The sequence below is a fragment of the Stigmatopora argus genome, chromosome 16 (assembly GCF_051989625.1).
Source record: "Stigmatopora argus isolate UIUO_Sarg chromosome 16, RoL_Sarg_1.0, whole genome shotgun sequence".
In the NCBI taxonomy this organism is placed as follows: domain Eukaryota; kingdom Metazoa; phylum Chordata; class Actinopteri; order Syngnathiformes; family Syngnathidae; genus Stigmatopora; species Stigmatopora argus.
This window is the reverse complement of record NC_135402.1, coordinates 12057501-12071824: the sequence shown is the minus strand read 5'-3', so window position 1 is coordinate 12071824 and position 14324 is coordinate 12057501. Positions and strand designations below refer to the sequence as shown.

Below are 14324 nucleotides of genomic sequence, written 5' to 3'. Positions count from 1 at the left end.
ATTGACCATAGACTTTCAATTCATCGAAACTGTAAGGAAGGCCTGTGAATGCTCATCTTTCAGTGCCATGGACAGCAGATGCCATCCCTCAGTCAAATTGGCTTGGACAATGGCAGCCAATGAGTTAAATACGTGCTCAATAAATACCTTCTGATTAGCAGTATCAGAGAGGCTTCACAGCTCTATAAAAGGTGCAATTAGAGAGAATAAAAACAGAAATCAAGAGACTTGTGAATAAAAACGTACCTTGGCGCCATGTTTCTGTAGCACCTCCATAACGTCATTATGAGCTCTCTCTGCAGCCACATGAAGAGGTGTCAGGAAACTATTAAACAAAAGTGAACGTTTTTTAATGCAGTCCGAACAAGAACTATACTCAACATTACATATTTTGACATTCTGTGCTTTTTTTCAACATATATTTAACCATCTTTTAAGGGCACAAAAGTCATGTATTCCACCACATTTAGTGCTTGAGTTTGTGCAACACTTACTCTTTATTCTTTTCATTGATGTTAGCTCCCTTTCTCAGCAACAACTCTGTCACCTGTTTCCTCTTGGGGTGTGGCGATGCTACAGCACAATGCTAAACCCCCCGCGACCACACACAAACACATATATGATCGTCACAGCAGCGGTGTTAAGATCAGCGCATGGGCTGCATCATGTCTTACCAGCGCCGTCTCGTGCGTGTTAGGGTGTTTAAAGTTGATAATTTCCAGTGCCAGGCTCCTCTTTGCCTTGGCCATGTCGGCTTCTCTTGCCGCTTGAAGCAGTGATTGGCCCTTGAATTCATCTGCACACACAAACAGAAGAAAATGTCAAAGTGCCTGTAGAAATAGAAAAAAAAGTTGGGGTAGGCTTTAAATCCATTCAACTGGTTCGCCACCTCTTATCCGCCCGCACGCTCATTATTGGCTCACTGCAAGGCTGTGTGCTGAGTCCACTACTCTACTAGCTCTACACAAACAACTGCAGACCCACGCACCCTGAGAACATCATTGTGATATTTGCAAACGATCGTACGGTGGCGGGGATAATCACAGAGGGGAATGAGATGGCCTACATAGATGGCGTCCTTTGCTGTGTCGACTAATTATTTATTTATTGTGATCCTTCTTCACTTCGCGGTTTCACTACATCGCAGATTTTTCTCTGAATTTTTTTTTAAGAAATGTGAAAATTCACCCTGAAACTTGCAAGCGGAAGCCACTCCCCTGTCTTCCGCTTACCACTAGGAAAATGGTGGAAGACAGGACTGTCACACAACTAAGCACTGAAGAAAAAAATTACAGGCAGCGGGCGGTCATTTTTATCAGAAAATAGAGCTTTCTGAGCGGCTGGGAGACCCTGTGAGGGTGGATTGTTATCAGAAATGCGAGCCCCGTGCGACCTTACGCCGTGGCGCTTATTCAAAAATAAAACTTGCTCGGCGAGTTGGACGGCAGAGAGCATCAGCAAAGGGGGATTTTTGGGGAGAAATGTGTGCCCTGGGCAACGTTATGGCCAACGCCATCGGCCTTGTCCAAAAATAGAGCACTTTGGCCGGCGAGGATGGCGGGACACCATGGTGGAAGTTGAGATACCATTTAAGTCCGGGCGGTGGGCTAACGTCTTTGCACTTATCCGAAAATACAGCTCCCTGGACGGCTAATTGACGGCTGGACGGCATGGAGGGGCGAAGCTGAAGTTTAATTTCCGGGCCGGCGATTCGGTGGCACATACCCGTGCCGTCGACCAGCGATCCGGCAGCCCATGCCCGCGGCCATGTCCATGCTGCAAGAACAACTTTTTCCCATAGCAAAAAAAACATTTTTATTTTGCACACACAAGTTAGCTTCAACAATGTCTAACCCACCAATGTTTTTCTTTGATTTCTACTTCCTGGCACCCACATATTGCACTTCCACAGAAAATCTTTACTAAATCCGTGCCGACGTCTTTCTAAGTCAAACTCAAATCAGACAATCAACCCAATAACAATCAACCAACTGAACCAACATCAAGACACCTTATAAAAATTCACAACACTATTCGACTAGACACCAAACAATCCATTGCTTGGACACACTCTGCAGTCCTAAACATAGTCTAACCCAACTCACACAGCATATTGCGTCGGTCTATCTGCAGTAATGTCAATATAAATAATAATCACAACCATTGTTTCCGCAATTGTATTTATCACACACAAAGGTTTCAGATCATCAAACAAGTTTTAGTATGACACAGACACAACCCGAGGAAATATCAAATGCAGTTTCTAAATGATAATTTGATTCATCAAGGAAGAAAAAATTACAAACTTGTCTGGCCCTCTGTGAAAAAGTAATTGCCCCCTGAACCTAATTACAGGTTGCTGCACCTTTGGCAGTAATAACTGAAATCAAGCATTTACAAAAAATTGTGTCTTTCACAACGCTTTGGAGGAATTTTGGCCCACTCATCTGTGCAGAATTGTTTCAATTCTGCAATTTTTTTAGGATGAACAGCCCGTTTCAGATCACACGACAGCATTTCTATAGGATTTAAATCCGGGCTTTGACTTGGCCACTCCAAAACTATTTTTTTTAGCCTTTTAGAGGCGGACCTGCTGGTGTGCTTTGGATCGTTGTTATGCTGCATGCTCAAAGAGCGCTGGAGTTTGAGCGCACGAACTGAGGGCCGGACGTTCTCCTTCAAAATTTGCTGGTAGACAGCAGAATTCATTCTTCCATAAATTACAGCAAGTCGTCCTGGTCCCGAGGCAGCAAGCAGCTCCAGACCATCAGACTGCCACCACCATGCTTAACTGTTGGACTCGTGTTCTTTTGATGGAATGCTGTGCCATTTTTTACGGGCCACACACCTTCCAATAAGTTCCAACTTTTGACACATCACTCCACAGAATGTTCATCCAAAAGGGTGGAGGATGATCAAGATGTTTTTTGGCAAATGTAAGACGAGCCATTATATTCTTATTGGACAGCAATGGATTTCAGCCTTGGAACTCTGCCATGGATGCCAGCTTTGGCCAGTGTTTTTATTATACTAGAGTCATGAACATTGACCTTAACTGAGGCCAGCGAGGCCTGCATTTCTATCGATGTTTTTCTCTTGGAGTAATTTTAGCTGGCCGACCACTCCGGGGAAGGTTTGCCACTGTCCCAGTTCTCTCCATTTGTGGATAATACCTCTGACAGTGGTTGCTGTAGCCCCAAAGCCTTAGAAATGGCTTTGTAACTTTTTCAAGACTGATAGATGTCCACTTTTTTTTCATATCTCTTCTTGAATTTCTTTGGATCGTGGCATGATGCTCTGATCATGTAGCCCACTTCACTTTCACACATTCTATTTAAGTTTTTTCTTGATTCAGCACGTGATGGTAATCAGGTGTGGGTGTGGCCTGTGAAATTGAACTCAGCTTTCCTACAATTGTGATTAGTCAGTTATTTTGTGATTTAACAAAGGGGGTTATTACTTTTTCCCAGAGGGCCAGACAAGTTTGTATTTTTTTTCTGCTTTGATAAATGAAATCATCTTTTAGAAACTGTATTCTCTCTTTCCTTGGGTTGTCTCTGTGTCCTATGAAAATTGATCGATTTGATGGTCTGAAACCTGTGTGTGATAAATAGGCAAAAAACATGGAAATCAAGAAGGGAACAAATACTGTATATATTAAAAGAATATAAATTCATAACATGCAGCGTAATTCAAAATTTAAGAAGACATTCAATACCTTTTGTACTCAGTGTTCCCTCCAAATACAATGCAGTCATAGATTAAAGCCTTACACTCACATGAGAGTCTCTCCTTGAGTTCAGGGGTGGGCGCCATGTCCACGGAACTTTTGCTGTGGCAATTGAGCAGGGTGGGATCAGCTCCGTGGCCCAACAGCAGGGAGCAAACCTCTATGCGGTTTTTTGATGCTGCCTCGTGCAGCGGAGTGAACTGCCACAGGTCCATGGCGTTGACACAGGCACCGTGCTGCGAGGAAATAACAATGTCACCTCCCTGTATTAGTTTTTGCTCTTCGAAATCGGGATGGGGGACCTTCATTCCATTTTCAAAATGATTACTCAAAAACAAATTTTACCTCACCTTAAGAAGTAGCTCTGTAACTTCATAGTGGCCATAAGAGCAGGCATTATGGAGTGGCACCAGACCACTGAAACACACAAAAGCATAATATATATTCTCTATAAAATGTCATGTTCTTTCACCCATTGCATGTTGTCCAAGCTAACATGCCAGTAATGTTGAGGCTGATGATGCAATGAACAATTACGTTTGCTTTTATTTTATTTTCATTTGATAAAGTCCTGGCTTTGTTGGACTTGTGTGAACTTGCACCTACCCCTTGTCCTTGGCATGAACGTCTGCTCCATGCTGTAATAACAGCTGAACTATCCTCACCCTGTTGTATCCCGCTGCCAGGTGGAGCGGAGTGGACTGGTGAGACACAAAGAAATGGTAAGGTGAACAGCAGGAAGGGGTTACCGATATATAAGGATATAAATAGATCCCATAAACCCTGATTAAGTGTTATTTAGTCAGGTGTTTTAACATCAAAATTCCAGTCAGGAAGTTATGGCTCTATGCCTGAACCAGATCGCAGTGACAAAGAATGAACTTACGCCACAGTAATTGTAAACTTGCAGTTTTAAATGCTTAAAAGATAAGATTGACCTAGCTGCATATTGTTGTCAATGTAATTTCCCCCCAAATCTTAAGGACTAAAAGAATTTCAGCAAGCATTTAAGGTTCAAATGTTTTGCTTTCTCTTATTCTTTTGGATATTTTTTTTGGCATGCCTGAGTGTTAGAGAAAATATAGATATACTATTTTAGTTAGCTGGCTGAAGTTGACTTATTTATTGAAGATGAACATTTTACTAAATACTCTGTATACTGTTATTTTAATCCTTTATAGTGCACTCACTGGAGAAATAAGAGGCAAACTCAGTTTTTTTTGTTGGATCATGATTTAGGCGGGCATTGTAATTTTTGTTGACCAATATTTACACAAAATCCTGAGAAAAGCAGCATGTTTATATACTGCGAGCTGCGATGAGCAAGGCCATTGTGTACAGAACGTGACGGCATCTTTTGGATGGAGCAGGCCATGTTAGCTCATTGTAAATGCAATGTCACTGCGTGCTTGTCTTTCTGCCTATACACTTATTTGTACACTAAGCATGTACTAATGGGTGTGAAGATATAATCAGATTCTGAGTGAGTGCATCTTTCAGCGCAAGCTCCCGGCGGCACCCATGCAGGGATGCATCACAGACAGCAATGTCAGAGTGAGTCGCTTAAACTTGTCAATTACTGTATTTTCCGCACTATAAGGCGCACCTTAAATGAATGACATATTTTAAAACTTTATAAGGCGCTACAGTAGAGGCTGGGGTTACGTTAAATTGCATGCAATAGACAGTGCTGCGCGAAAGGGAATGTCAACAAAACAGTCTTAAATGTCAGCCAACCTTTATTAATAGATTACAAATATGCTTTCTGACAACTCCATTCACTTCCAACATGAATAAACAACTGTTTTATTATTTTCTCCGAGGTAAAGTATTAGTATTTTCGTGACACCGCAATAGCGTAATAACTTATGTTGAACAGCTGCGCGAAAGCGGCATCCAACACGTCCACACTCCGTCTCATCAAAGTCGTGATTTATCGAGTCACAAATTCCTGCCTGTTATCCACTGCTCCCACGCAATTCTCAGTCTAGCTTTGAATGCTCTGTTGATGCCAACATTTAGTGGCTGGAGTTCTTGTCAATCCACCCGAAATGACGGCGAGCATAGAATTAGTGTGCTAAATTGAGAACAGCCGAAGTGAAACCCCGTTTTATATATCCCAGCATGCCTCGCGCACTGCTACTTTTACCTGGGAAATGGAGATAATGTACTGTGTATTGAAACATGAAAAAAGCTTGTTTCATATTTTCTTCGTTGTGACAGTCTATTAGTTGTAGTAGTTATTCAATGAATGAAAAAGGAAAACTGTAAGGCAGATTTATAACGAGTGATTTTCCAATCTGATATTCAGTATTGGCGCCCGATACCGCTATTTTTGGAGTACCGGACAGTATTGGATTTGATTACAAGATTGGCTACGTTCTAGCAGTAGTGTTTTCAGTTCCATCGAGTGTTTTAACTGCACTGCAGTACAATGGTACCTCTACCTCCGAAATTAATTGGTTCCAGAATTTGTTTCGTAACTTGGATATTTGGTAGGTAGAGCAGGATTTTACATTGAATTTGTATAATTCGTTCAACAATCTTTAATACTAGCAACCAATGTTCCCTCTGATTTTTCATATGTCTGGGCATACAGACAACTTCACCCAATTTCACCGCTTTTTCTTCAATTTGCAGATACTCCGACAGCCATTCCATCTTAAAAGATCTGCATTTCTTTTTTACTTTGGCTTGTTGAGTGGCTCTGCCACAGCCCGGTCGTTTCGCCATGATAAAGGCTTGGCAGCAGCTCTACCAAACCATTAGCTATATGCTAACCTGCGAAACACAGGCACCCACGCATAACGCATAACTAACGCAGCCAATAAATGTAATTACCATTTACTCTTGGTAAACACAGGTGACGTGAACCGCATCATATCTGTGACTGGATGGACGCAGTGTTAGTCATAGTTTTATCCATAATTACCGTTTGTTGTCGTTTATCACTGACAGGCTGCCACTCTCTGAGTTGCGTTGCAACAGAAAAAATGTAATGTGTTTATTTATTTTTATTTTTTTACAATTCAAGTTGGCTTTTATTTTGTGATCTCCATACGTTTTCTGCTGGCAACTGTGAACCCTTAAAAATGATAAGTATACCAATTTTGTATGAAAGATGTATACAATTGTATGTATGTATGCAAAACAGGGGAAAAATAAGAAAATTATTTATCAAGTGATTAAAATGATGCCACAACACTGAACCCAAACAAAAACAAAATGCATCCAGCTCTTCTGAACTGTAGCTATTCTTCCTTTCTCTTACTCACTCGCTCGCTTTTCTCTCTGTTTCACATTCCCCACACGGAGCGGCAAGAACAGCATTTGAATAATAGCTCAGCATTAGAACCCAATTCTTTACAATATGTAAACAAATAATAAATATAACTGGGAATGCAAGCAGTACTGAACGGGCCCAAGCACCCATGCACCAGTCGCACCCCTGGCAAGTCGGACACGTGCCAAACCAGACCGAAAGCAGCTCAGACTGTCGCAAAATTGCTCCTTCGCACGGAGATGCTTGCAGGAGAAACCGATGGGGGCGCCACTGAGCTCTGAGGCCTACCAAACCCATAAAATATTTTATTTGGACCACCGGGAATGAGCGTGCCAATTTTTGTGACTGTACGTGCTTCCTAACAGCCAGTAAACACTACTGACTTTACGGCGGACACTGAGTCGCCATGGCAACAGACACTGACCCGTGGAGACAAGGTTCAAAATATAGTATGAGAAAGGTCACCTATACTAAAACTCAGTGGAAACAAAACAACCGGACAAAAGACCCTTAACGACTATTTAGGACAAAGCTATGATACGTTGCGTTGAAGCTCAGTTATGGCCGTTCAAAATGTCAAGTAAAGGGGAAGGGGGACATCCCCCCTACCAAACCTGGAGATATATTTGATTTTGGCCACTGGGAAAGCGTGCTAAATTTCGGGGCTGTACATGCTTCCTAACAGCCAGGAAAAATACACTTCTTGTTCATGGCAAAGACTGGGTCGCCATGGCAACAGACACTACGTAAAGTATTGCATGACAAAGGTCTTCTAATGACACTGACTGAGATGTTTATCCATTGAAATATCCTGTTTTTTTGTGTTTTTTCAGAGGGTGGGAATGAATTAATTTGTATTTACAGTGGGGCAAATAAGTATTTAGACAACCACCAATTGTGTAAGTTCTCCTACTTGAAAAGATTAGAGAGGCCTGTAATTGTCAACATGGGTAATCCTCAACCATGAGAGACAGAATGAGGAAAAAAAACTGAAAATCACATTGTTTGATTTTTAAAGAATTTACAGTGGTACCTCGTCATACGACCGTTCGTCATACGGAATGCTCGTCTTACGGGGGAAATTTCGATCGAATAATTCGCCCGTGATGCGGTCAAAATTTCGTGATGCGACCAAGCCAGGTTGCCATGGCATTTTTTTTGGCATATCTTTCGTGTATAACAATATTTACGAGCACCGGATGAGCTATTCAGACCAGGAAACGCACAACGCGCATGCGCGGTGAAAAGAGGGCTTTCTGGGTAATGAAGTATACTCGTGCTCGCAAAAGCATCCCCGGTAGCAACTCTATCATAGGCGCCGTTCGAGGGGATGCGAACACAGATGCTACAAGCTAAAAGGAGCCGCTAGCCAGCGCCCCCGAAGCTCCCATAAGCAACGGGGCGATCGCTGATAAAAGACTCTGCTCATTGGCTGCTCATAAGAACATCGGGGGCACTGGCTCGCTACAGCATCCCCGGTAGCAACTCTATCATAGGCGCCGTTCGAGGGGATGCGAACACAGATGCTACAAGCTAAAAGGGAGCCGCTAGCCAGCGCCCCCGAAGTACCCATGAGCAGCGGGGCGATCGCTGATAAGACTGCTGCTCGTTGGCAAGTGGTCGTGCGTTCTCCGATTGTGAGGACATTTGTGTGCATCATTTTCGGAATATTTTGAAGTTAATAGTACGACAGCAAACAGCCCATGGATAGCGAACGTGAGGGTGGAGTGTTTGTTCTGTTTACGAGTGCGTCGTGTGGAAAACAAACCGAAGCCCCCCGCCCCTTTTGTGCGTCTCTCTCTCCCCTCGGCGAAATCCACCCAATTTTAGTTAGATTAAACACTTTATTTCTATTAAACCACTCGTTACTTATTACTTTGTCAATATATGGCGAATTATAAGAAATAAAACATTTTTTTCAATCCAATATCCTGTTTTTGGTGTTTTTTTCAGAGAGTTGGAACGAATTAATTTGTTTCCCATTCATTTCAATGGGAAACTTTACCTCGAGTTACGAGTATCTTGTCATACGAGCTCAGTCCCGGAACGGATTAAGCTCGTATCTCGAGGTACCACTGTATTTCCAAATTAGAGTGGAGAATAAGTATTAGGTCACCTACAAACAAGCAAGATTTCTGGCTGTCAAAGAGGTCTAACTTCTTCTAATGAGGTCTAACGAGGTCTCCACCCGTTACCTGTATTGATAGCATCTGTTTTAACTCATTATCGGTATAAAAGACACCTGTCCACAACCTCAGTCTCTCACACTCCAAACTCCATTATGGCCAAGACCAAAGAGCTGTCGAAGGACACCAGAGACAAAATTGTAGACCTGCACCAGGCTGGGAAGACTGAATCTGCAATTGGTAAAACGCTTGGTGTAAAGAAATCAACTGTGGGAGCAATTTTTAGAAATTGGAAGATATACGAGACCACTGATAATCTCCCTCGATCTGGGGCTCCAATGCAAGATCTCACCACGTGGCGTCAAAATGATAACAAGAACGGTGAGAAAAAATCCCAGAACCACATGGGGGGACCTAGTGAATGACCTACAGAGAGCTGGGACCACAGTAACAAAGGTTACTATCAGTAACACAATGCGCCACCAGGGCCTCAAATCATGCACTGCCAGACGTGTCCCCCTGCTGAAGCCTGTACACATCCAGGCCCATCTACGGTTCGCTAGAGAACATTTGGATGATCCAGGAAAGGACTGGGAGAATGTGTTATGGTCAGATGAAACCAAAATAGAACTGTTTGGTAGAAACACAGGCTCTTGTGTTTGGAGGAGAAATAATTCTGAATTGCATCCGAAAAACACCATACCCACTGTGAAGCACAGAGGTGGAAACATCATGTTTTGGGGCTATTTTTCTGCAAAGGGACCAGGGTGACTGATCTGTGTAGAGGAAAGAATGAATGGGGCCATGTATCAAGATTTTGAGTGATAATCTCGTTCCATCAGCAAGGACATTGAAGATGAGACGTGGCTGGGTCTTTCAGCATGACAATGATCCCAAACACACAGTCAGGGCAACCAAGGAGTGGCTTCGCAAGAAGCATTTCAAGGTCCTGGAGTGGCCGAGCCAGTCTCCAACTCTCAACCCCATAGAAAATCTATGGAGGGAGTTGAAAGTCCGTGTTGCCCACCGACAGCCCCAAAACATCACTGCTCTAGATAAGATCTGCATGGAGGAATGGGCCAAAATACCAGCAAGTGTGTGAAAAGCTTGTGAAGAATTACAGAAACCTCTTTGGCCTCCGTTATTGCCAACAAAGGGTACATAACAAAGTATTGAGATGAACTTTTGGTATTGACCAAATACTTATTTTCCACCATGATTTGCAAATAAATTCTTTAAAATTTAAACAATGTGAATTTCAGTTTTTTTTCTCCACATTCTGTCTCTCATGGTTGAGGATTACCCGTGTTGACAATTACAGGCCTCTCTAATCTTTTCAAGTAGGATAACTTGCACAATTGGTGGTTGACTAAATACTTATTTGCCCCACTATAGTTCATTTCTATGGGAAAAATTGATTTGAGATGAGTATAAATTGACATATGAGCTCTGTCCCGGAACGCATTAAGATCGTATCTCAAGGTATTACTGTAGAATGTGTTTGACTGTGGCAAAGGTTTTTTCTTACCTTGCGGCCGTCACTGGCATGGCAGTTTACGTTAAGCGGCGTAAGCAAAGCCATTAGCTTCTCCTCATTCCCACTCCTGCGAATGTACATGCACAGACATTAGAAAGCATCCGCCACCGTAGGGGATTAGGCCTGTACCTCAGCGGAAGAGGATGATTAGGTTTGTGTGTTGGGGGGGGCAGGAGGAATAAGGAGCCTCGACGACTTGGGCAGATTTTCATTTGCAGACTGACATGATTTGTGTATTTAATGTGTGCGAGTACTGTAGTCCAAAACTGACAGTGAAAAGTAGAGTGTTGCTTCAGAAGACACGTTTAGAAAAATGGGGATAATGTTCATGGTTCTGAGATGGTATCCCAGTTTGTGTGATTACTGCTCTGGAATTGGCTAACGGGAGGGAAGCGTTGCCAGGAAAGAAAATGAATGTTGCCATCTTCACTCTTTTAACCTTATCATTTTTGTCCTTGCCCTTACTTAGCTTTACCGTATTGTCTTTTGCATGTTATCTCAAAATGCACACTCATTCTTTTCTCATTGTAAAGCTCCACATACCATCAATTTGCTTAGTTTCCAAACACTATTCTGCTTTTAAAATGAGAGCTTTTAGCAACCCTCATTCTTGTTATGCTATATTTGAAAAATGCCATTGCGCCCACAACATGAAAAGCTATATTTATCTGGAACACCTAATCCAATTCATCATTTACTTCAAATGTTTTAAAATCACATATGCTGTTAATTTTGATTTATTTAACAACGTAATGAATGTCATGTTCGGCTGCGTCGAAGTTGAACCCAGGATGCTGGAAAAAGGACGGCCAGAATTGCTGGTGCAAAAACGTAGGTTCTTTTGATAACAAAATTTGAATATCCAAGTGACAAAGTAAACAGGAGGAGGACGCACACCGACGAACCAAAACATGACTTACTGATACGAGACACACGAGGTAAAGGTAGTAATACTCCCATGCCAGATGTCACCTGCTAACGATACAGTCCCTACTTTTCTAGAAAATTTCATTAGTCATTGATCATTTAAAAAAAATGGAAGGAGTAGGAAATGAATGGATGATTTCTCTTCATATTTATGTTATTGTTTAAAAATAAATGTAATCTTATCTATTTAAACTAAAGGAAACATCAGTTTTAAACTAAACAAAGTTTGAATATCATGAGAATTATTGACAACTTATTTTTTAAATAGGTTTTGAAATGTTTTCTATTGTCTTTTTTTTTTTAAATCAGCGTATTTCTGTTTGGTCACATCAACACTATTGTGAGTTAGATTTTTATGTGATTCTATTAGTTTGCAACAGAAAAATAATGGCTCACAGAAATTACTGTATTTTCTCGCATATAAGCCGCCCCGCGCATAAGCAGCACCCTTAAAATAGTTGAAATTTACAATTTCTCGCGTATAAGTTGCCCCATGATTCACAATTTCCATCTCCATATTCATGGTTTTAATAGGGAGTACAAATGTGTTACTTTGAAGGGCAAATCTTAAGAAAAATCTTCGCTTGTGGTATTTCTGAGATGCTGCATGAATCAAAAGCACATTATTAGGCTCAATATCATAAGGAAGTAATTAATTCATCCAATAATGGTTGTTTTCTTTCTGCAAAACAGAAAACAACCAACAAATAGTAAATGTTAATTAGCCAACATCTACTGGTGAAAAAGTACAGTGGCAACTCTACATACGAGCAGCTTTACCTACGAGATGCTCGAGATACGATGAAAATTTAGAGCAAATATTTAGCTCTAGAAAGCCATGTGGCCATGACATGAGAGGCTGTTTATCATTGCTGCATCTCTTTCGTGTATAACAGATATCTACGAGCACTGGGCGGAGCTTGCATTTTCCAGTGTCACAGAGCTCGCTCGTTGTCATAGATGATATCGTTGGGGCTGGAGGTTAACAAGGCAGATGTGAATGATCTAATCGCCGAGCACCACGAAGAACTGATGACACAGGATTTAATCGAGCTCCAGGAGAGTGAACATTTGGAGGTGTTGCCGTAACTCAGTAGCGAGGAGTAGGTTGACGAGGGATGCCGCCTGGCTACAAAGGATATCAAAGACATACTAGCGAAGTGGCAAGAGTTTTCTGATTTTGTAGAAAAGAGGCACCCTGACAAGCTGGCAAGTGGTCGCGCGTTATCGTATTGTGAGGACATTTGTGTGAGTCATTTTTGAAATATTTTGAAGGGAAGGAAAAAACAAACAACTCTTGATGCGTTCGTTTTAAAAACTACCGCTGAACGTCCGGGTGGAGTCAACCCGGAGAACAAAAAATTTAAAACAAAATTAGAATTCAGTTTTGTGTAAAGTTACGTTAAACATATGTTTGAGTGTGTCTGTATATATTAATCCAAGTTAATATAAATTTGTTTGTTCGGTTACGAGTGCATCGCCGTGGATAAAGTCCCCCCCCCCCTGCCTGCTTCTATGTCCATCTGTGTACCCTCTGCGAAATCAGTCTAATTTTAGTTCTATTAAACATATTTTATTACTATTAAACCACTAGTTATGTGTTACTTTGTTAATAGATGGCGAATTAGAAGAAATAAAACATTTTTTTCCAATCCAAAATCCTGTTTTGGGTGTTTTTTCAGAGGGTTGGAACGAATTAATTTGTTTTTAGTTCATTTCAATGGGAAACGTTCGTTCGAGTTACGAGAAGATCGGCATACGAGCTCAGTCCCGGAACGAATTAAGCTCGTATGTAGAGGTACCACTGTATAGCAATACTAAGTCTTGTTCATATATAAGCCGTACCATTGATTCAGTCATCATTTTTTTGTTACAAATATGGCTTATTTGCGAGAAAATACGGTATTCCTTCTGATGGGTTTGTTCCATAAAATAATGCCTTTTTATACCTGTATTGGGCTAGACTGCTGTGACATTGACTGAATTTTTCTTGTAAATCTACTTTTTATCTTACTGTGAGTACTTTTTCACGAAGTTGTTATTTTCCCTGTGTAGCCCAAATCATTACCATTACGAAAACAACTTGCCACCTAAACAATGTAAAAAAAAAAGCTTTCAGGTAAGGTAAGGTTAATCAAAGGGTAGGATATTAAATACAAACAATGGAAGGTCTAAATAAGGAAGAGGAAAATTAGGAAATGGTGGGGAAAGAGGCAATAAAGAAAAGGAGGATACAAGATGGGGGAAACAACCTACAGAATAGCAGGAAAAAAATATGACTCTGGTGTAAGGATAGAAAGCCAAAAGAGATTAGAGAATATCATGCATGGAGGCCATAAAGTTTGAGAAGATGGAAATGAAGGCGAGGTAGAGGAAGAGAAATGAAAACAAAAGAGAATCTGGTACTTACCTCGCTGCCTCCAGCAGCTCATCCTTCTTGTATTCACCTAGATGGTTACAGAAGATCATGGTGTCAAGTCAACCGCTCGCTAACACACTAATGCATGTGAAGAACATGCTAAGAACACACACACACATGCCGACAGATCAGTCTATCTTATGGATGAAGGCGCTCTCTAAACCCCCCCTGCTTTTTGATACTTCCACATTCCCGCTCAGTGCACACCCCACTGGCTCTGGTCGCTTTGACGATGTGTTGCCGGCAACGACCACAGCACATTCATTGTTTAGGTTAGGAATAACCGACTGACACGCGCTCTG

The 14324-nt window shown here is 41.6% G+C and overlaps 1 protein-coding gene across 1 annotated transcript in view; it reads right to left on the bottom strand.

Moving 5' to 3' along the window:
* Positions 1–14324, bottom strand: part of LOC144090694 (poly [ADP-ribose] polymerase tankyrase-1-like) — an 81569-nt gene that overhangs the window by 27062 nt on the left and 40183 nt on the right. Inside the window, exons 5-12 of the mRNA XM_077622413.1 lie at positions 14014–14050; positions 10668–10743; positions 4337–4431; positions 4081–4147; positions 3780–3966; positions 675–796; positions 495–586; positions 247–325 (exon numbers count right to left, since the gene is read on the bottom strand). Coding sequence (XP_077478539.1) covers positions 247–325; positions 495–586; positions 675–796; positions 3780–3966; positions 4081–4147; positions 4337–4431; positions 10668–10743; positions 14014–14050 — 755 coding nt within the window. The remainder of the gene's footprint in view (positions 1–246; positions 326–494; positions 587–674; positions 797–3779; positions 3967–4080; positions 4148–4336; positions 4432–10667; positions 10744–14013; positions 14051–14324) is intronic.